The sequence below is a fragment of the Physella acuta genome, unplaced genomic scaffold (assembly GCF_028476545.2).
Source record: "Physella acuta isolate Inbredline_101_S28 unplaced genomic scaffold, ASM2847654v3 ptg000208l, whole genome shotgun sequence".
NCBI classification, from domain to species: Eukaryota; Metazoa; Mollusca; class Gastropoda; family Physidae; genus Physella; species Physella acuta.
The window spans coordinates 53,885-77,382 of NW_026731727.1; the positions used below are offsets into that span (position 1 = coordinate 53,885).

General features: G+C 44.7%; 1 protein-coding gene across 2 annotated transcripts in view; it reads left to right on the forward strand.

Annotated features, from left to right (window-relative positions):
• The first annotated feature begins 48 nt into the window (after positions 1–48).
• The window catches only part of LOC131937360 (uncharacterized), a 28,838-nt gene continuing 5,388 nt past the window's right edge, over positions 49–23,498 (forward strand). Inside the window, exons 1-16 of one of the 2 annotated variants that reach the window (XM_059294724.1) lie at positions 49–98; positions 1,408–1,471; positions 1,641–3,622; positions 3,875–3,978; positions 4,261–5,688; positions 6,155–6,322; positions 6,909–6,989; positions 7,214–7,389; positions 10,554–10,603; positions 15,629–15,782; positions 16,172–16,335; positions 19,175–19,329; positions 20,797–20,877; positions 21,090–21,201; positions 21,776–21,853; positions 22,037–22,167. In XM_059294724.1, the coding sequence (XP_059150707.1) occupies positions 1,661–3,622; positions 3,875–3,978; positions 4,261–5,688; positions 6,155–6,322; positions 6,909–6,989; positions 7,214–7,389; positions 10,554–10,603; positions 15,629–15,782; positions 16,172–16,335; positions 19,175–19,329; positions 20,797–20,877; positions 21,090–21,201; positions 21,776–21,853; positions 22,037–22,167 (4,844 nt within the window). In that variant the 5' untranslated portion in view covers positions 49–98; positions 1,408–1,471; positions 1,641–1,660. Of the gene's footprint in view, positions 135–1,407; positions 1,472–1,640; positions 3,623–3,874; positions 3,979–4,260; positions 5,689–6,154; positions 6,323–6,908; positions 6,990–7,213; positions 7,390–10,553; positions 10,604–15,628; positions 15,783–16,171; positions 16,336–19,174; positions 19,330–20,796; positions 20,878–21,089; positions 21,202–21,775; positions 21,854–22,036; positions 22,168–23,498 lie in introns of both variants that reach the window. The other variant, XM_059294723.1, reaches the window with a different exon arrangement.

A 23,498-nucleotide genomic window follows, 5' to 3' on the forward strand; every position in this document is an offset into this window, starting at 1 on the left:
TCTTTTTTTTTTTTTTTATAAAGTTAAAATCTCTCTAGCCCCCTGACTACCGGTACAACAATTCAATATGGCGTCGTAAACAAGGATTTTGTGAAAAAGTATGTAGATCTAGATCTAGACCTAGTATGTACTATGTAAGTATGAGTTGGTATGAGTATGAAGACCATCCCATATTGATTAGTACAATTACTTCTCTCTACTATTCTCTATTAAATCTTCAGTTTTATACTATATTATAGTAACTATAAAATTTAAATAGTATAAATAGTATACAAAGAAAGATAGTAGATACTAGATACAAATACAATCACATCAGTCGTCATCAGCATCTCTAGATCTAGATCTTTTCTAGTCTAGTAAACTAAACTCTAGACTCTAGAGTAGTGTAAAATCTAGTCACCTAGTGTAATGTTGGACTGAGTTGGGAATTGGGGTGTTGGGAAATTGCGAGACGTGAACCCGTAATGTTGAGTGTATATTTTAAAGTAGTACCTAATTCAATTGGCTAAAATATTATTAATATTCAATATCAATAGTAATGTCAATAGCCGAATAGGCCCTAATTTTAAAATAATTTAATTTCAGCGTAAAAAACTCGTCCCACTCTGTTGTCTCACTGTCTGACTCTAGAGTCTAGATCTAGATCTCAATCTAACTCTGTGTGTGTGTTTACTGTTTGTTTACTACTGTGTGTTTAGCATTATTAGTCACGAGTCAGTAAAGTTTGTACTAATAATGAACTGATACTGTTTAAAATAGACTAGTGTAGATTTACTACTTCTTCTATCACACAATACTAGATTAGTAGATCTAGTAATGATGATAGTACATTAGAGTTAGACTGATCAGCATTAGAGCGTAATTAATTAAGGCTTAACTACAATAACTAGTGTAACTAAATCAGCTAAATGTTACTTAGTCTTTATTAGTGAATGGTTGGCTATTCCTTAGAAAGGTTATATGCACTTCACTAGAATGTGACTATAACGGCTCAAGACTCTCCTCATTCTAACTAGGCTTAATGCAGTGATGAGTGAATGTTGCTGGGCCACACATTAGTCATTAGGCTGTTTTTTGTTTGTAAAATAATTTACATGCCAATGCAATTTAATGCACTGATCTCAAAAAAACAGAACAGTATCAACAACATAATTACACTGAAGTGTCACTAAAGCAAACTTATTTATAATTTTTTTCAATTTCTAAATATATATTATTCAAAATCTATAAAACCCTCCCCCTTTCCCTTATATAAAAAACATTTACAATTTAGGGCAATTAAGGCTCTAACTTGGGACCACGATTCAGAACAAATTAAGTACAATGATCAGTGGTAGAAATACTACAAAGAAATCATATTGTTCTTAGAAGTAGGCCTACTATATTTGCATTAATTGTTCTTCACAGTAGAAACTAAAAAGATGAGAGGCAAGAATTAGCTGAAAAAGACAGCATTCGGTCATTCAGCATGGTAAGACATAGTGTAACCAGAGTTAGGACCTTTTTTAAACACTCAACAACTGAAGACACTCTTAATGAAATTCTAATTTTGTATAAATTCATATTGTGAGTGATAATTTTTTTTTAATCTGAATTAAATAATATAATAGTGGTCCTTGGTAATTTTTTTTTCTTTTCAGAATAAACCCCTCAGCTTGACATGATGGATGAAATGGAGGCAAGAAGTGATCTGCCCTCTTCAGTAGAGGAAATCAGAAAGAAAAGACTTGCTTATTTTAGAGTCAGTGAGACCCCGGAACTGTCAGCCAATGACAAGGGCTCAAATAGCACATGTATGGAAAATGGTTTAGTTAAGACACTTCCATCTAAAACTGAAGTGCATCTCAAGACCTTAGAGGAGCATATAATTGACCAGCAAATTATGAGCCTTAAAACTAGCAGCCCTCAGTATGAAGAAAACTCAAAGACATGGCTAAGAAATGAACAAATGTCTTCTCAGCAAGGTAGATTTGAACCAGCGCCCCTCAAATCAAGCCACCAAAACACTGGCAGCTTTGTCCCAGCCACCAACAGTCATACTGCAGGTCCCAGTCATACTGCAGGTCCCAGTCATACTGTAGGTCACAGTCATACTGCAGGTCCCAGTCATACTGTAGGTCACAGTCATACTGCAGGTCCCAGTCATACTGCAGGTCCCAGTCATACTGCAGGTCACAGTCATACTGCAGGTCCCAGTCATACTGCAGGTCCCAGTCATACTGCAGGTCCCAGTCATACTGCAGGTCCCAGTCATACTGCAGGTCCCAGTCATACTGCAGGTCACAGTCATACTGTAGGTCACATTCATACTGCAGGTCCCAGTCATACTGTAGGTCCCAGTCATACTGCAGGTCCCAGTCATACTGTAGGTCACAGTCATGCTGTAGATCACAGTCATGCTGCAGGTCCCAGTCATACTGTAGGTCACAGTCATGCTGTAGATCACAGTCATGCTGCAGGTTCCAGTCATACTGTAGTTCCCAGTCATACTGCAGGTCCCAGTCATGTGGAATCCCCGCAGCCTGTCAGTGTCTTCAACAGCGCTGCAAGTTTGGATGATTTGGGTCTGAGAACACATCGTCCACTGGTGCCTTACCATGACTCTGAGAGTTTTCTTGTTAACAGTAAGTTAACGCAGGCAGGCAGTGAGATCTTCAGTGAAAAAACTAGGGAGGACATCCAGAGTGTACTTGGTGAGAAAGGTTTAGAAAATTTAATGTCAAAGGTCAATTATGACATTCATCTGTTGCACCAGGGGAGGCTACCACTGAGAGATTTAAGCAAAAACACAGCAGACAGTGTAGACAAGATGGTAGATCTGACTGACAAGTCACCTAAAGCTTCATCACATGGGACATTTGGTTCAACAAAGGGCAAGCACCATGACATACCTGCTGATAGTCTCTCCTCGAGAGAAAATTTGGTCAGCAAAAACCTGGACCAGCTGAAGCAGGGGGAGAGGGAGGCTGCTGCTAGGGCCAGGAACTATGAGCAGGTCACGCTGCCCAGAAATACCAAACACTCGTTCTCTGCTGATGAGATTTATAGGCAAGCTTATGGAGAGGCAGCCAGGCCACACTCAGTGCATGGTGGGACATCAGCAAGGTCATATTCTGGCCTTGAGACACCTAGGTCACATTCTGGCCTTGAGATGCCAGCGAGGTCACAATCTGGACACACCAGTCACAGGCAGCTGGCTGGATACAGCCTCAGTGATACAACATCTTCTCCTACAAGAAACTTGTCCGTTGGTGGTGTCCCCTCTTTTAATATTCCCATTTCCGCAAGCCACCACCAGAACTTCTCTCACCCCCCGCCACCTGTTAGCCACACCTTGTTCCACCCACACACTGCTGCTCCCCCCACACCTGAGCTGCCACCTGCTCCCTACACCCACAGGGATGTAGACTTGTACCACCTGCCCCAGCAAACAACCCACGTTAATTTTACTCACCCACCCCCCAGCATGCCCTATGACTTCTCCAACACACCCCCTTCACCTGGAAACTATTTTTACCCCCCTCCTCCTTTTCTAGAACCCAATGATATTCCAAAGTTCCCAAATGGTGTCCCCCTCCACCTGCCCCCTCCAGCCATATATCACCAGAGCAGCCTCGCTAAGGTAAGACAGGAGTCACTTGTTTGATAGATTTATTTTAGTGCTAGAAGTAATCATTTGATTCTAAAGCCAGCAGAACTGATAGTTTTATTTAGTAATCTGTATAAAGGTGGGGGGCAGCATTAACTTAAAATACTAAACCTGAATCATAGCCAGAGTTGGGGTTAGTCTAGAACATTGTTGGCCAATATCTTTAAAAACATCTGCCTGTGTGCCATCAACACCTCACACCTGTACCATGTCTGATCCTTTCAGCCTGAAGATGTGACACCCCACCTGAGGAGCCCTCTAAAGACACCCCACCCACCCCCTGTACCACCTGCGTTACAGCCAAAAAGTTACCGTGGCCCAGACAACAGGTACATTTTGGTTATGTAACAGTTATAACCAGGTTATGTAACAGTTATAACCGGGTCATGTAACAGTTATAACTGGGTCATGTAACAGTTATAACAACGTCATGTAACAGTTATAACCAGGTCATGTAACAGTTATAACTGAGTCATGTAACAGTTATAACCGGGTCATGTAACAGTTATAACTGGGTCATGTAACAGTTATAACCGGGTCATGTAACAGTTATAACCGGGTTTACGTCATATTTTTATCTACAAACATCCTTGACTTTATCCCTCCCACAGATACCTGGTGCAACCTGGGGGTCAAGGCCATGCATTTTCACCTGAAGGTCAAGGCCATGCTCTGCCACCTGGTGTCTCCAGCCATTATACACTGCAGAGATATTTTTCATCTCTAGTGCCCAATGAACCACTGACCTTTGACCCTTTGAACTCCAGTAGACTGGACACCGATAGGTCAGCAGACGAGGATGCTGTCTCCATGTTTACTAGTGTGACAGCTGCTGAGGGGGGGGTGACCAAACGCCTGGAGGGGCTGGGGGTGGACCTAGATCAGCTCAAACACCTCAGGCTAGTTGATGGAAGGCAAGGTCAAGCTGACCCTGAGGAAAGTTTCCAGCAATTGTCGTCTGGGGTGCGCAAGTGTCCGGAGTGTCAGGCGTCCAATAAAGCTTACATGAACTGGTGCGTGTCTTGTGGGGAGCTCCTGATTGGGGTGGAGCTAACTCTACCTAAACCAAGGGGCAAGCAGGCTGGGGGCAGGGAGAGAAGGGCAGAGAGGGGCACAAAACAGAGAGATCACATGACACACAAAAACTGTCAGAAGACACCCAGACAAACTCTACCCAGCAAGGAATCCCCAGAATCTGGGCAGGGCTTGTCTCTCTCTGACTCCACTGGGGGGTGCAGGCAGGAAGATGATCCCTTGGACAGCGGCAGAGCTTCTGGCAGCAAGGAAAAGGATGCCAGGAACCTCCACAGTCCTGCAACTTTGGACTTGTTAGATCAAATCAAAGACCCCATTCTCAAAGGCTTTGTCTTAGCCTACACCAAGAAACGTGTAGAGAAGGAGACTACGGGCAGCAGAACCCCAGGCAATCATTCGGAGTCTTCCCAAACATTTTGGCCAGCAGAAAATGAAGGGCAGCCACCCCAGTCGTTGAGTTCCTTACCTGCCTCGTCCAGTCCAGAGCCAGCTCCCCATCTGGCTGAGGAACACCAGGTAAGCTTGGACCTGGTTTCATTGGCCGCAGGCAAGCACAAGAAGAGGAGGAGGAAACACAAGGATCAGGCTATGGATATAGAAATCTTTGGATACGAGGAGTCACATCAGAGCCGTGATTCCAGCCGGGCCGCCAGTGGACTCAAGGTTCCCTTGCTCAACCTGGCCGGCAGCTCCAGTGAGAGCTGCAGTGAGAGCAGTGGGAGCAGTGACGTGGAGGCCGAGCCAGAACCTGCAGCACCCCCGCCTGTAGCACCCCTGCCTGCAGCACCCCTGTCTGCAGCACCCCCACCTGTAGCACCCCTGCCTGCAGCACCCCCACACAAGCCTGTGAGACCCCCAACCCAACAGAGAGGTCAGAATGCCTCACTTTCTCCACCAGTCAAACCTATCAGGCAGAACACAGTTGTGCCGGTCAGTTACCAGAGACACTGGGCCAGGTCCAGCATAGCCTGGGGCTCATTCAACCCCAGAGAACTCAACACCAGGTATGTCATCAGTCTTCTTCTATGTCGCAAGTCTCCTTCTATGTTGCCAGTCTTCTTCAATGTCACCAGTCTTCTTCAATGTCGCAAGTCTTCTTCAATGTCGCAAGTCTTCTTCAAACTTCAATGTCGCAAGTCTTCTTCAATGTCGCCAGTTAAATTCTGTTTCCAGTTAACTTCTATGTCGCCAGTCTTCTTCAATGTCGCAAGTCTTCTTCTATGTTGCCAGTTAACTTCTATGTTGCCAGTTAACTTCTGTTGCCAGTTAACTTTTATGTTGCCAGTTAACTTCTATGTTGCCAGTTAACTTTTATGTTGCCAGTTAACTTCTATGTTGCCAGTTAACTTTCATGTTGCCAGTTAACTTCTATGTTGCCAGTTAACTTCTATGACGCCAAACTTCTTCAACTGGCCAGTAGTACTGAACTTTGACCTTATATAAACCTGTATCTTGTTTCTGACCTACCAGGTCCAGCCTGACCCATCCAGCAGTCACCAACACAGAGGGCGCCCCCAGTCACAGCCAGAGTGCAACACAGTTGAGGAGGTCAGCTGTCAGATCAAATGGTGAAGGTCAAGGGTCAAGTAGCTCCACAACATTACGTCAGAGACCTGCTAGTGCAGGGTGTGCACGCAAGTATGTGGCAGGTTATATGTGACAGTTTGTATAGGTTAATATATAGACATTATGTATTGTTTACCTTGCACCAGTATTTGACAATGTATTGTTTACCTGGCACCAGTATTTGACAATGTATTGTTTACCTGGCACCAGTATTTGACAATGTATTGTTTACCTGGCACCAGTATTTGACAATGTATTGTTTACCTGGCACCAGTATTTGACAATGTATTGTTTACCTGGCACCAGTATTTGACAATGTATTGTTTACCTTGCACCAGTATTTGACAATGTATTGTTTACCTGGCACCAGTATTTGACAATGTATTGTTTACCTGGCACCAGTATTTGACAATGTATTGTTTACCTGGCACCAGTATTTGACAATGTATTGTTTACCTGGCACCAGTATTTGACAATGTATTGTTTACCTGGCACCAGTATTTGACAATGTATTGTTTACCTGGCACCAGTATTTGACAATGTATTGTTTACCTGGCACCAGTATTTGACAATGTATTGTTTACCTGGCACCAGTATTTGACAATGTATTGTTTACCTGGCACCAGTATTTAACAATGTATTGTTTACCTTGCACCAGGAGAACGTCTGATGTTGCCCCACCCCACAGGCCAGTCAGTGCCAAGGCAAGCCACAGTCACCTGGGGACAGAACTAGAGAGGTAAAGCACAGTTCAAACCATCAGCAACATCTACATATGGTTTCACTTTGTCATATAATCACATTCTGTGTTTGTTTACACATCTTACATGTAGAATTGGTGGTTTTAAAACTGTCATATCTTAGCATTGACAGAATATATAATTATAACATTTGTCATAGAATTACTTTCAATACTCTGCCACTAAAATATGTTGGTCAACTGTTGTACTGATGTTCTTTCAGACCTACCTCTGCCATGCCATTTTTACAAGACATTTTGTCTGCCATGCCAGTCTTACCAGACAATTTGTCTGCCAGTCAGGACAGTCAACCCAAGGACCTGGACGAGTCACCCCGGCTGCTTTGTGCTGAGCTTCACAGGTTGCCACAGGAAGAGGCGGAGGAGACCCACCCAGCAGGTTGGTTGTCTGTCCACCCAGCAGGTTGTCTGTCTGTCTGTCCACCCAGCAGGTTGTCTGTCTGTCCACCCAGCAGGTTGTCTGTCTGTCTGTCTGTCCACCCAGCAGGTTGGTTGTCTGTCTGTCCACCCAGCAGGTTGTCTGTCTGTCCACCCAGCAGGTTGTCTGTCTGTCTGTCCACCCAGCAGGTTGTCTGTCTGTCTGTCCACCCAGCAGGTTGTCTGTCTGTCTGTCCACCCAGCAGGTTGTCTGTCTGTCCACCCAGCAGGTTGTCTGTCTGTCTGTCCACCCAGCAGGTTGTCTGTCTGTCTGTCCACCCAGCAGGTTGTCTGTCTGTCTGTCCACCCAGCAGGTTGTCTGTCTGTCTGTCCACCCAGCAGGTTGTCTGTCTGTCCACCCAGCAGGTTGTCTGTCTGTCTGTCTGTCCACCCAGCAGGTTGTCTGTCTGTCTGTCTGTCTGTCTGTCCACCCAGCAGGTTGTCTGTCTGTCCACCCAGCAGGTTGTCTGTCTGTCTGTCTGTCCACCCAGCAGGTTGTCTGTCTGTCTGTCTATCTGTCCACCCAGCAGGTTGTCTGTCTGTCCACCCAGCAGGTTGGTTGTCTGTCTGTCCACCCAGCAGGTTGTCTGTCTGTCTGTCCACCCAGCAGGTTGTCTGTCTGTCCACCCAGCAGGTTGTCTGTCTGTCTGTCCACCCAGCAGGTTGTCTGTCTGTCTGTCCACCCAGCAGGTTGTCTGTCTGTCCACCCAGCAGGTTGTCTGTCTGTCTGTCTGTCCACCCAGCAGGTTGGTTGTCTGTCTGTCCACCCAGCAGGTTGTCTGTCTGTCCACCCAGCAGGTTGTCTGTCTGTCTGTCCACCCAGCAGGTTGTCTGTCTGTCCACCCAGCAGGTTGTCTGTCTGTCTGTCCACCCAGCAGGTTGTCTGTCTGTCTGTCCACCCAGCAGGTTGTCTGTCTGTCTGTCCACCCAGCAGGTTGTCTGTCTGTCTGTCCACCCAGCAGGTTGTCTGTCTGTCTGTCTGTCCACCCAGCAGGTTGTCTGTCTGTCTGTCTGTCTGTCTGTCTGTCTGTCTGTCTGTCTGTCTGTCTGTCCACCCAGCAGGTTGTCTGTCTGTCCACCCAGCAGGTTGTCTGTCTGTCTGTCTGTCCACCCAGCAGGTTGTCTGTCTGTCTGTCTGTCTGTCCACCCAGCAGGTTGTCTGTCTGTCCACCCAGCAGGTTGGTTGTCTGTCTGTCCACCCAGCAGGTTGTCTGTCTGTCTGTCCACCCAGCAGGTTGTCTGTCTGTCTGTCCACCCAGCAGGTTGTCTGTCTGTCCACCCAGCAGGTTGTCTTTCTGTCTGTCTGTCCACCCAGCAGGTTGGTTGTCTGTCTGTCCACCCAGCAGGTTGTCTGTCTGTCCACCCAGCAGGTTGTCTGTCTGTCTGTCTGTCCACCCAGCAGGTTGTCTGTCTGTCTGTCCACCCAGCAGGTTGTCTGTCTGTCTGTCCACCCAGCAGGTTGTCTGTCTGTCCACCCAGCAGGTTGTCTGTCTGTCTGTCCACCCAGCAGGTTGTCTGTCTGTCTGTCCACCCAGCAGGTTGTCTGTCTGTCTGTCCACCCAGCAGGTTGTCTGTCTGTCTGTCCACCCAGCAGGTTGTCTGTCTGTCCACCCAGCAGGTTGTCTGTCTGTCTGTCTGTCCACCCAGCAGGTTGTCTGTCTGTCTGTCTGTCTGTCTGTCTGTCTGTCTGTCTGTCTGTCTGTCTGTCTGTCCACCCAGCAGGTTGTCTGTCTGTCCACCCAGCAGGTTGTCTGTCTGTCTGTCTGTCCACCCAGCAGGTTGTCTGTCTGTCTGTCTGTCCACCCAGCAGGTTGTCTGTCTGTCCACCCAGCAGGTTGGTTGTCTGTCTGTCCACCCAGCAGGTTGTCTGTCTGTCTGTCCACCCAGCAGGTTGTCTGTCTGTCCACCCAGCAGGTTGTCTGTCTGTCTGTCCACCCAGCAGGTTGTCTGTTTGTCTGTCCACCCAGCAGGTTGTCTGTCTGTCCACCCAGCAGGTTGGTTGTCTGTCTGTCCACCCAACAGGTTGTCTGTCTGTCCACCCAGCAGGTTGTCTGTCTGTCTGTCCACCTAGCAGGTTGTCTGTCTGTCTGTCCACCCAGCAGGTTGTCGGTCTGTCTGTCCACCCAGCAGGTTGTTAGAAATGTTTTGTAAATTTTGAGTCAAACATTTGTGTATGTACTGAGCTTTGGTTTCCTCTGATTTGGTTTATCATCTACACAACAGTTTCATTATTTCATCTCTTTGTCTAAGGAAAATATTGTGTCACAAGAGAGACAAAATAGTTCACCTAAACCGTTGCATTAAAAAAAGACACACAAAAATGAAAAATAAGTAAATAGTGATGGGACTAGGAGCAGTGTTAGGATTAGGCGTAGGGTTAATATTATAGATGGCATTTTTATTCCGGTTCAGATAAGTTTAGTTACCGGTTCAGGTTAAAGTTCTGGTTCAAGTGGCAGATCAGATTCTGGTTAAAGTTGTGGCCAAGTTTATTGTTTTCAAGGTTAAGGTTATTGTTATGGTTATTGTTTAGGCTTAGAGAAACAAGTTAATAAAAAGTCTAGTGACAATTTAAGCGCAATTTCCTTAATTAATTTTTTGTGACCGAACGAAAGGATATTTTTGAAAACTTTCTTCGGCAATATTGTTCTAAATTATGGCAGGAATCAATTGGTAAATGTTTCAAGTCGCCAAGTGGTCTGGTTGCCGAGATATGGGCCAAAAACTGCATTTTTTCGAGGTTTTTTGGCTTTTCCGAGAAATCCAGGAAGGAATTCCAGGAATTTTTTTGGCCCTCAATCATCCTCGGAACTTGCTTAACATATTTGCTTTTGGAACTAGTCCTCGATATTGCTTCGTTGAGGAGTAGATACGACTTAAAGCTGCGTACACACATCCATCCAGAAATGACGAGTTAATAATCGCAATTGTCCCTATGGAAATTGCGCTAAAAACTTACATCAACCTAGTACCCATTTTATTTTTCCCTCCACCAACCCACTATCTAGTATAGCTAGATATATAAACATTGCTAAATTATTAGAAGAGTATTTTAAGTTGTATTGGTATGCTTAAAAATTAAAAAATGAAGCAACAATTAAAGCCATCAATGTTTTTTGTCAACAGATAAACTACATGCTGTGGCCAGGAATGCATACATCAAGCTACAAGAGATGGTTGGTTTTATGCTTGTAATCATTATCTCAGGCTAACATCAATCCTAGGCTAACATTTCATACAATTTAACCAATTTTTTTTCTTCAGATTTACAAATATGTTGTTAGATTTAAATTAAAACAAAATTAATACTTGCAAAATAATTTAAAATTGTACACAAAAATTGTACAAATCCCAGAAATAGGTTGTTTTAATATTCTGTAAAAAAATTCTGAACTGATTCAGATATTTAAATTGAAGTTAGATTGTTCTCCCCTAGAACCCAGAAATGAGACATTAAAATTTAGATTGATCTCCCCTAGACCCCCATGGTTGTGACATTGATCTCCCCTAGACCCCCATGGTTGTGACATTAGATTGATCTCCCCTAGACCCCCATGCTTGTGACATTGATCTCCCCTAAACCCCCATGGTTGTGACATTGATCTCCCCTAGACCCCCATGGTTGTGAGATTGATCTCCCCTAGACCCCCATGGTTGTGACATTGATCTCCCCTAGACCCCCATGGTTGTGACATTGATCTCCCCTAGACCCCCATGGTTGTGACATTGATCTCCCCTAGACCCCCATGGTTGTGAGATTGATCTCCCCTAGACCCCCATGGTTGTGACATTAGATTGATCTCCCCTAGACCCCCATGGTTGTGACATTGATCTCCCCTAGACCCCCATGGTTGTGAGATTGATCTCCCCTAGACCCCCATGGTTGTGACATTGATCTCCCCTAGACCCCCATGGTTGTGACATTAGATTGATCTCCCCTAGACCCCCATGGTTGTGACATTGATCTCCCCTAGACCCCCATGGTTGTGACATTGATCTCCCCTAGACCCCCATGGTTGTGAGATTGATCTCCCCTAGACCCCCATGGTTGTGACATTGATCTCCCCTAGACCCCCATGGTTGTGACATTGATCTCCCCTAGACCCCCATGGTTGTGACATTGATCTCCCCTAGACCCCCATGGTTGTGACATTGATCTCCCCTAGACCCCCATGGTTGTGACATTAGATTGATCTCCCCTAGACCCCCATGCTTGTGACATTGATCTCCCCTAGACCCCCATGGTTGTGACATTGATCTCCCCTAGACCCCCATGGTTGTGACATTAGATTGATCTCCCCTAGACCCCCATGGTTGTGACATTAGATTGATCTCCCCTAGACCCCCATGGTTGTGACATTGATCTCCCCTAGACCCCCATGCTTGTGACATTGATCTCCCCTAGACCCCCATGGTTGTGACATTGATCTCCCCTAGACCCCCATGGTTGTGACATTAGATTGATCTCCCCTAGACCCCCATGGTTGTGAGATTGATCTCCCCTAGACCCCCATGGTTGTGAGATTGATCTCCCCTAGACCCCCATGGTTGTGACATTGATCTCCCCTAGACCCCCATGGTTGTGACATTGATCTCCCCTAGACCCCCATGGTTGTGAGATTGATCTCCCCTAGACCCCCATGGTTGTGACATTGATCTCCCCATGACCCCCATGGTTGTGACATTAGATTGATCTCCCCTAGACCCCTATGGTTGTGAGATTGATCTCCCCTAGACCCCCATGGTTGTGACATTGATCTCCCCTAGACCCCCATGGTTGTGACATTAGATTGATCTCCCCTGACCCCCATGGTTGTGACATTGATCTCTCCTAGACCCCCATGGTTGTGACATTAGATTGATCTCCCCTGACCCCCATGGTTGTGACATTGATCTCCCCTAGACCCCCATGGTTGTGAGATTGATCTCCCCTAGACCCCCATGGTTGTGACATTGATCTCCCCTAGACCCCCATGGTTGTGACATTGATCTCCCCTAGACCCCCATGGTTGTGACATTAGATTGATCTCCCCTAGACCCCCATGCTTGTGACATTGATCTCCCCTAGACCCCCATGGTTGTGACATTGATCTCCCCTGACCCCCATGGTTGTGACATTAGATTGATCTCCCCTAGACCCCCATGGTTGTGACATTAGATTGATCTCCCCTAGACCCCCATGGTTGTGACATTGATCTCCCCTAGACCCCCATGCTTGTGACATTGATCTCCCCTAGACCCCCATGGTTGTGACATTGATCTCCCCTAGACCCCCATGGTTGTGACATTGATCTCCCCTGACCCCCATGGTTGTGACATTAGATTGATCTCCCCTAGACCCCCATGATAGTGACATTAGATTGATCTCCCCTAGACCCCCATGGTTGTGACATTGATCTCCCCTAGACCCCCATGATAGTGACATTAGATTGATCTCCCCTAAACCCCCATGCTTGTGACATTGATCTCCCCTAGACCCCCATGGTTGTGACATTGATCTCCCCTAGACCCCCATGGTTGTGACATTGATCTCCCCTAGACCCCCATGGTTGTGACATTAATCTCCCCTAGACCCCCATGGTTGTGACATTGATCTCCCCTAGACCCCCATGGTTGTGAGATTGATCTCCCCTAGACCCCCATGGTTGTGACATTGATCTCCCCTAGACCCCCATGGTTGTGACATTGATCTCCCCTAGACCCCCATGGTTGTGACATTGATCTCCCCTAGACCCCCATGGTTGTGACATTAGATTGATCTCCCCTAGACCCCCATGGTTGTGACATTGATCTCCCCTAGACCCCCATGGTTGTGACATTGATCTCCCCTAGACCCCCATGATAGTGACATTAGATTGATCTCCCCTAGACCCCCATGGTTGTGACATTGATCTCCCCTAGACCCCCATGATAGTGACATTAGATTGATCTCCCCTAGACCCCCATGCTTGTGACATTGATCTCCCCTAGACCCCCATGGTTGTGACATTGATCTCCCCTAGACCCCCATGGTTGTGACATTGATCTCCCCTAGACCCCCATGGTTGTGACATTAATCTCCCCTAGACCCCCATGGTTGTGACATTGATCTCCCCTAGACCCCCATGGTTGTGAGATTGATCTCCCCTAGACCCCCATGGTTGTGACATTGATCTCCCCTAGACCCCCATGGTTGTGACATTGATCTCCCCTAGACCCCCATGGTTGTGACATTGATCTCCCCTAGACCCCCATGGTTGTGACATTAGATTGATCTCCCCTAGACCCCCATGGTTGTGACATTGATCTCCCCTAGACCCCCATGGTTGTGACATTGATCTCCCCTAGACCCCCATGGTTGTGACATTGATCTCCCCTGACCCCCATGGTTGTGACATTAGATTGATCTCCCCTAGACCCCCATGGTTGTGACATTAGATTGATCTCCCCTAGACCCCCATGGTTGTAACATTGTTCTCCCCTAGACCCCTATGGTTGTGACATTGATCTCCCCTAGACCCCCATGGTTGTGACATTAGATTGATCTCCCCTAGACCCCCATGGTTGTGACATTGATCTCCCCTAGACCCCCATGGTTGTGACATTGATCTCCCCTAGACCCCCATGGTTGTGACATTAGATTGATCTCCCCTAGACCCCCATTGTTGTGACATTAGATTGATCTCCCCTAGACCCCCATTGTTGTGACATTAGATTGATCTCCCCTAGACCCCCATGGTTGTGACATTGATCTCCCCTAGACCCCCATGGTTGTGACATTAGATTGATCTCCCCTAGACCCCCATGGTTGTGACATTAGATTGATCTCCCCTAGACCCCCATGGTTGTGAGATTGATCTCCCCTAGACCCCCATGGTTGTGAGATTGATCTCCCCTAGACCCCCATGGTTGTGACATTGATCTCCCCTAGACCCCCATGGTTGTGACATTAGATTGATCTCCCCTAGACCCCCATGGTTGTGACATTGATCTCCCCTAGACCCCCATGGTTGTGACATTAGATTGATCTCCCCTAGACCCCCATGGTTGTGACATTAGATTGATCTCCCCTAGACCCCCATGGTTGTGAGATTGATCTCCCCTAGACCCCCATGGTTGTGACATTGATCTCCCCTAGACCCCCATGGTTGTGACATTAGATTGATCTCCCCTAGACCCCCATGGTTGTGACATTAGATTGATCTCCCCTAGACCCCCATGGTTGTGAGATTGATCTCCCCTAGACCCCCATGGTTGTGAGATTGATCTCCCCTAGACCCCCATGGTTGTGACATTGATCTCCCCTAGACCCCCATGGTTGTGACATTAGATTGATCTCCCCTAGACCCCCATGGTTGTGACATTGATCTCCCCTAGACCCCCATGGTTGTGACATTAGATTGATCTCCCCTAGACCCCCATGGTTGTGACATTAGATTGATCTCCCCTAGACCCCCATGGTTGTGAGATTGATCTCCCCTAGACCCCCATGGTTGTGAGATTGATCTCCCCTAGACCCCCATGGTTGTGACATTGATCTCCCCTAGACCCCCATGGTTGTGACATTAGATTGATCTCCCCTGACCCCCATGGTTGTGACATTAGATTGATCTCCCCTAGACCCCCATGGTTGTGACATTGATCTCCCCTAGACCCCCATGGTTGTGACATTAGATTGATCTCCCCTGACCCCCATGGTTGTGACATTGATCTCCCCTAGACCCCCATGGTTGTGACATTGATCTCCCCTAGACCCCCATGGTTGTGACATTGATCTCCCCTGACCCCCATGGTTGTGAGATTGATCTCCCCTAGACCCCCATGGTTGTGACATTAGATTGATCTGCCCTAGACCCCCATGGTTGTGACATTAGATTGATCTCCCCTAGACCCCCATGGTTGTGACATTGTTCTCCCCTGACCCCCATGGTTGTGACATTGATCTGCCCTAGACCCCCATGGTTGTGACATTAGATTGATCTCCCCTAGACCCCCATGGTTTTGACATTGTTCTCCCCTAGACCCCCATGGTTGTGACATTGATCTGCCCTAGACCCCCATGGTTGTGACATTAGATTGATCTCCCCTAGACCCCCATGGTTGTGACATTGATCTCCCCTGACCCCCATGGTTGTGACATTAGATTGATCTCCCCTAGACCCCCATGGTTGTGACATTGATCTCCCCTAGACCCCCATGGTTGTGACATTGATCTCCCCTAGACCCCCAGGATCGCTGAAGGCAAAGTTTCCAGATGGCAGTGCCTGCCTGATGAAATCTGGCTGTACATCTTCCAGTTTCTCTCCCAGGGAGATCTGGGTCACCTGATGCTGACTTGCCAGGACTTCTACAGGCTGGCTAATGACCAGACGCTATGTAGGTCACCCACTTCTGTTTGTCTGTTTGTACACACAACTTTTGTGTTAGATGAATAAACCACTAATACATACAGAAAGAAATATGTTTATAGATACATGTGTATTATTTCTTGTAAGAAAACAATTCATTTTCTTTCTAAAGTAAATTCCTATATTTCAATTTAAATCCACTGAATTGGAACCCATACCTCTCACTTTGTACCCACCCCTCACACATTATACCCACAATTTTGAACTAAATTGTTAAACCACAATGTTAAACCACAATGTTGAACCACAATGTTAAACCACAATGTTGAACTACAATGTTAAACCACAATGTGAAACCTCAATGAAAAACCATGTGTTGAGTCAGTGTTGAGCACTAAGACAGCTGTGTGTTTGCAGGGAGATACATCACAGTCAAGCCAAGATGTGCACTGACTGACCTGACACTGACCACCATAGCTCACCACCGGCCAGTCTCCGTTGCTATGGTCAAGTGTCAGGGACAGGATGTGACCCAAAATGGTCTGCACGAGTTTTTTAAACTAACGCAGGGGAGGCTGAGGGTAGGTGACCTTTGACCTGTTATCTAAGGAATCAGCTGACTCTAACTTATACAACACGTGTGCTGTGGAGTTATCCTTCTTATTTTAAATTTCACAATACAAACATCAGTGCATTTAATGGCAGACACAATATGAAATCAAGCAATCCTTTGTTCAATAATCTTTTCTGAACCCATTAGACAGTTCATGTTTGAACCCACTAGAGAGTTCATGTTTGAACCCATTAGAGAGTTCATGTTTGAACCCACTAGAGAGTTCATGTTTGAACCCACTAGAGAGTTCATGTTTGAACCCATTAGAGAGTTCATGTTTGAACCCATTAGAGAGTTCATGTTTGAACCCATTAGAGTTCATGTTTGAACCCATTAGACAGTTCATGTTTGAACCCATTAGAGAGTTCATGTTTGAACCCATTAGAGAGTTCATGTTTGAACCCATTAGAGAGTTCATGTTTGAACCCACTAGAGCACGGGTTCCCAACCTGGGGGTCGCGACCCCCCTGGGGGGTCGCGAAGGTCTTTCTGGGGGGTCGCCAACTGGTATACTAAACCTTAGTAATTTAAAACAAAACATAAATATTTAGAAGAATTTTTGAAATTCGGCTTCATTAACATCACTGGAAATGTAATAGAGAAGAAACAAAGCTCACTGTACGAAGTTGTTCTCAGTCACGAATCTATGAAATCTTCAAAACTAAAACGCCATTTGAGACGAGTCATTCGGAACACACCAAAAAATATATGGAGTTCTTTCGTCGGTAAGAAGCTAGTTGCAAACGCCAGAAACTTGATCGAACAGGAAGTTTTCACCAGCATTAGTGCAAGCATCAAATGAAGTCGCGATAGACAATGCCAAGCAAAAAAAAAATAATAGCAGAAAATCTCATCAAACGCTGCATGTACGTAAATGTTAAATAACACATTTTTTTATCGAAATTAAGCTTTCACCATTGTTTGCTTTTCAAGTTGATAAATCAACAGACGTGCGTTCGTGTTCGCAGTTGCTGGGCTGTGTCTATATTCATGCGGATTATAGCAAAGAAGAGTTGCTGTTTTGTGAAGATAGCATGGAGAAAATAAATATCTTTTTTTTAAACTTGGATGATTAAAATGGGTTAGAACGGCTGTGGGGGTTTGTACGGATGGTGCGCCATCTATGTTTAGCTCAAAATCGGGCTTTCAGAAAACAGAAAAGATTTAGCTCCCTAACCACTGCCCTAACCAATCGACATCAAGAGTCCATTGCTAGTATAAGTCGTAAATTATATAAAATCTAGAGCCTCCAAAGAACTGAGCAAAAACATTAATATAGATCTCGAGGTTCTGCTCTTCTACACTACAGTACGCTGGCTATCAAACTAAATGTTGTAAATTGTGTTTTTTAATTGAAATCTGAAATCACATCGTTCTTGGAAGTGCAAAGGAAACAAGACTTTTTGGTATACTTAAAACGACATAGAGTGGTTGGAGAGAGTATCATACATAGCAGATGTGTTCGAACATCAAGATAAGCATAACCTGAAGCTTCAGGGAAAAAGAACGAATATTATCACTTTCCATGATAATCTCGGGGCATTTTTATCAAAGCTGCAAAATCGGTAAAGAAAATACATCTTGGAAATATTGTAAATTTGAGAAACTCTGCGGTGTGGTAGATGAATCTGATTGTGAGATAATAAAAATTTTGAAAGAAGCGATTTCTGGGCATCTTGAATCTCTTGAAAACGAACTGCATCGCTATTTCTCTGAGCTGAAAGAAGAAGAATCTGCATTGACACATTACCCATTCTCTGCTTCCTTTGATGTTGCCAGCATTCCCGATGAATTACAAGATTAATTCTTTGATTTGCAGAATGATTCCGAGTAAGATGAAAAACTGCAGACCTAGTTTTGGTGTAGTATTCACCATTCATACCCAAACGTAAAATTGATTGACTTTTCGAGAATATATTTTTAACACTATTCTTCGATTAAAAACAAAATTAAGATAATTATAATGACATAGGTTGGCGTTAACAAAAAAATTTAAAAATTAAAAACTTAATCACGAAGGTTTAGTGAATAGTATGCAATTTTACTCATGCTATTAAAATAGTTATCAAGAGTAGTTCATATTGAAAGTCTACTAGAAAATCTTATTTTGGTGCTTATTAATTTCCACACTAATTTCGGCTTTTTAATTCTATGGGGGTCGCGGGTCACTTAATTTTTATAAAAGGGGGTCGACACTCGAAAAAGGTTGGGAACCACTGCACTAGAGAGTTCATGTTTGAACCCATTAGAGAGTTCATGTTTGAACCCATTAGAGAGTTCATGTTTGAACCCGCTAGAGAGTTCATGTTTGAACCCACTAGAGAGTTCATGTTTGAACCCATTAGAGAGTTCATGTTTGAACCCACTAGACAGTTCATGTTTGAACCCATTAGACAGTTCATGTTTGAACCCATTAGAGAGTTCATGTTTGAACCCATTAGAGAGTTCATGTTTGAACCCATTAGAGAGTTCATGTTTGAACCCATTAGAGAGTTCATGTTTGAACCCATTAGAGAGTTCATGTTTGAACCCATTAGAGTTCATGTTTGAACCCATTAGACAGTTCATGTTTGAACCCATTAGACAGTTCATGTTTGAACCCATTAGACAGTTTATGTTTGAACCCATTAGAGAGTTCATGTTTGAACCCATTAGAGAGTTCATGTTTGAACCCATTAGAGAGTTCATGTTTGAACCCATTAGAGAGTTCATGTTTGAACCCATTAAAGTTCATGTTTGAACCCATTAGAGAGTTCATGTTTGAACCCATTAGACAGTTCATGTTTGAACCCACTCTGTTTTGTCAGGAGCTGAACATCTGTGGCTGCAGTCAGGGGTCACTAGTGGGGTCAGTCATCTTACAGATAGCCTGTCAGTACTGCCATCATCTGACACATCTGGACGCCAGTTACTGTCATCTGAGTAACGAAGCCTTTGTGGCCATTTCAGAGTGTGCTGAGAGGTAGGTACATCATGTGATCTCATAACCCTAGGGTCCGTGTGGCTGTGTTCATGGAGTGTAGTTTAAACATCTTTTGTCTACCTCCACAGGCTAGAGAGTGTCTGTGTAAACATCTTTTGTCTATCTCCACAGGCTAGAGAGTGTCTGTGTAAACATCTTTTGTCTACCTCCACAGGCTAGAGAGTGTCTGTGTAAACATCTTTTGTCTACCTCCACAGGCTAGAGAGTGTCTGTGTAAACATCTTTTGTCTACCTCCACAGGCTAGAGAGTGTCTGTGTAAACATCTTTTGTCTACCTCCACAGGCTAGAGAGTGTCTGTGTAAACATCTTTTGTCTACCTCTACAGGCTAGAGAGTGTCTGTGTAAACATCTTTTGTCTACCTCCACAGGCTAGAGAGTGTCTGTGTAAACATCTTTTGTCTACCTCCACAGGCTAGAGAGTGTCTGTGTAAACATCTTTTGTCTACCTCCACAGGCTAGAGAGTGTCTGTGTAAACATCTTTTGTCTACCTCCACAGGCTAGAGAGTGTCTGTGTAAACATCTTTTGTCTACTTCCACAGGCTAGAGAGTGTCTGTGTAAACATCTTTTGTCTACCTCCACAGGCTAGAGAGTGTCTGTGTAAACATCTTTTGTCTACCTCCACAGGCTAGAGAGTGTCTGTGTAAACATCTTTTGTCTACCTCCACAGGCTAGAGAGTGTCTGTGTAAATGGCTTTTTGTCTACCTCCACAGGCTAGAGAGTGTCTGTGTAAACATCTTTTGTCTACCTCCACAGGCTAGAGAGTGTCTGTGTAAACATCTTTTGTCTACCTCCACAGGCTAGAGAGTGTCTGTGTAAACATCTTTTGTCTACCTCCACAGGCTAGAGAGTGTCTGTGTAAACATCTTTTGTCTACCTCCACAGGCTAGAGAGTGTCTGTGTAAACATCTTTTGTCTACCTCCACAGGCTAGAGAGTGTCTGTGTAAACATCTTTTGTCTACCTCCACAGGCTAGAGAGTGTCTGTGTAAACATCTTTTGTCTACCTCCACAGGCTAGAGAGTGTCTGTGTAAACATCTTTTGTCTACCTCCACAGGCTAGAGAGTGTCTGTGTAAACATCTTTTGTCTACCTCCACAGGCTAGAGAGTGTCTGTGTAAATGGCTTTTTGTCTACCTCCACAGGCTAGAGAGTGTCTGTGTAAACATCTTTTGTCTACCTCCACAGGCTAGAAAGTGTCTGTGTAAACATCTTTTGTCTACCTCCACAGGCTAGAAAGTGTCTGTGTAAACATCTTTTGTCTACCTCCACAGGCTAGAGAGTGTCTGTGTAAACATCTTTTGTCTACCTCCACAGGCTAGAGAGTGTCTGTGTAAACATCTTTTGTCTACCTCCACAGGCTAGAGAGTGTCTGTGTAAACATCTTTTGTCTACCTCCACAGGCTAGAAAGTGTCTGTGTAAACATCTTTTGTCTACCTCCACAGGCTAGAGAGTGTCTGTGTAAATGGCTTCCAGTCAATGAGTGACACCTCCCTCCTGGCTCTCTTGAGGAAACATGGCAGAAGGTAAACAGTGTTTCTTCCAGACTAAAATTTTGGGGGAATTTTTTAAAATTGTAGCAGACAGCTTGTTGTTTGGAAACATGGGAGGTTAAGATTTAAAACCTTGTAAGATATGTGCCAAGGTAAAAATTCCTAGAACATTCCCAGCCTTATTCCATCCTAGAACATTCTTGAATTTATTGATTGACTTTGGTAATATTTTATTTACCCTCTAGTCTGCGCACCCTGGAGCTCTATGCGTGTTTCTCCCTTAATGCTTCTGTGTTTCGGAGTTTAGGAGAATATTGCACAAACCTGCGTCGTTTGTGTTTGGGAAGCTGCAATAAGGTTTGATACCTTGTTTTATTCACTTGATTCATGTACTTATCAGTCAAAATGTTTGATTCATGTATTGCACGAGTCAAAAAGTTGTAGGATGTAGTACAGGGTATGTATGACTGACTGTGATTGTATGATGTAGTACAGCATATGACTGACTGTGATTGTAGGATGTTGTACAGGGTATGTATGACTGACAGTGATTGTAGGATGTAGTACAGGGTATGTATGACTGACTGTGATTGTATGATGTAGTACAGGGTATGACTGACTGTGATTGTAGGATGTAGTACAGGGTATGTATGACTGACTGTGATTGTATGATGTAGTACAGGGTATGACTGACTGTGATTGTAGGATGTAGTACAGGGTATGTATGACTGACTGTGATTGTATGATGTAGTACAGGGTATGTATGGCTGACAGTGATTGTAGGATGTAGTACAGGGTATGTATGACTGGGATTGTATGATGTAGTACAGGGTATGTATGACTGTGATTGTATGATGTAGTACAGGGTATGTATGACTGTGATTGTAGGATGTTGCACAGCCTATGACTGACAGTGATTGTATATCTGCAGCTGACAGACTCTGTGATGATCACCTTGTCAGCACATCTGGCCAGGATTGAGGAACTTGATCTCAGAGGCTGTAAAAATGTCAGCTCCTGCCGGGGTTTTCTCTTTTTTTTTAAATCTTTTTTTCATCTTTAAACAATTACATTTCAACAAGCATTTATTTTTACTACACAAATGTGACCAAAAAAATAGAAAAAAAACCTTTCCCCTAGCCACATAATTTTAAATCTACTGAAACCAATTTGTATCTGATTTTGTATTCAGTTAAGAAATGACTGCATTAGGAAAATGGTCCACAACTGTCCTCGTATACATACATTGGTGCTGGCCAATTGTCAACAAATCACTGACGTTGCTCTGACTGAAATAGCCACGTACTTGAAGACTACACTCAGGTAACATACATATGCTGACGTGTCACTGACTAAACCATTGTTGCTATAAGGGGGGAACATGTTCCTCTCTCGTACACCAGTACAGTTGTTGCTATATGAGGGAACATGTTCCTCTCTCATACACCAGTACAGTTGTTGCTATATGGGGGAACATGTTCCTCTCTCATACACCAGTACAATTGTTGCTATATAAGGGAACATGTTCCTCTCATACACCAGTACATTTGTTGCTATATGGGGGAACATGTTCCTCTCATACACCAGTACAGTTGTTTCTATATAAGGGAACATGTTCCTCTCATACACCAGTACATTTGTTGCTATATGGGGGAACATGTTCCTCTCATACACCAGTACAGTTGTTGCTTTATGGGGGAACATGTTCCTCTCTCATACACCAGTAGTTGTTGCTATATGGGGGAACATGTTCCTCTCTCATACACCAGTACAGTTGTTGCTATATGGGGGAACATGTTCCTCTCTCATACACCAGTACAGTTGTTGCTATATGAAGGAACATGTTCCTCTCTCATACACCAGTACAATTGTTGCTATATGGGGGAACATGTTCCTCTCTCATACACCAGTACAATTGTTGCTATATGGGGGAACATGTTCCTCTCTCATACACCAGTACAGTTGTTGCTATATGAGGGAACATGTTCCTCTCTCATACACCAGTACAGTTGTTGCTATATGGGGAACATGTTCCTCTCTCATACACCAGTACAGTTGTTGCTATATGGGGGAACATGTTCCTCTCTCATACACCAGTACAGTTGTTGCTATCTGAAGGAACATGTTCCTCTCTCATACACCAGTACAGTTGTTGCTATATGGGGAACATGTTCCTCTCTCATACACCAGTACAGTTGTTGCTATATGAAGGAACATGTTCCTCTCATACACCAGTACAGTTGTTGCTATATGGGGAACATGTTCCTCTCTCATACACCAGTACAGTTGTTGCTATATGGGGGAACATGTTCCTCTCTCATACACCAGTACAGTTGTTGCTATATGGGGGAACTTGTTCCTCTCTCATACATCAGTACAATTGTTGCTATATGGGGGAACATGTTCCTCTCTCATACACCAGTACAGTTGTTGCTATATGGGGGAACATGTTCCTCTCTCATACACTAGTACAGTTGTTGCTATATGAAGGAACATGTTCCTCTCATACACCAGTACAGTTGTTGCTATATGGGGGAACATGTTCCTCTCTCATACACCAGTACAGTTGTTGCTATATGAAGGAACATGTTCCTCTCATACACCAGTACAGTTGTTGCTATATGGGGGAACATGTTCCTCTCTCATACACCAGT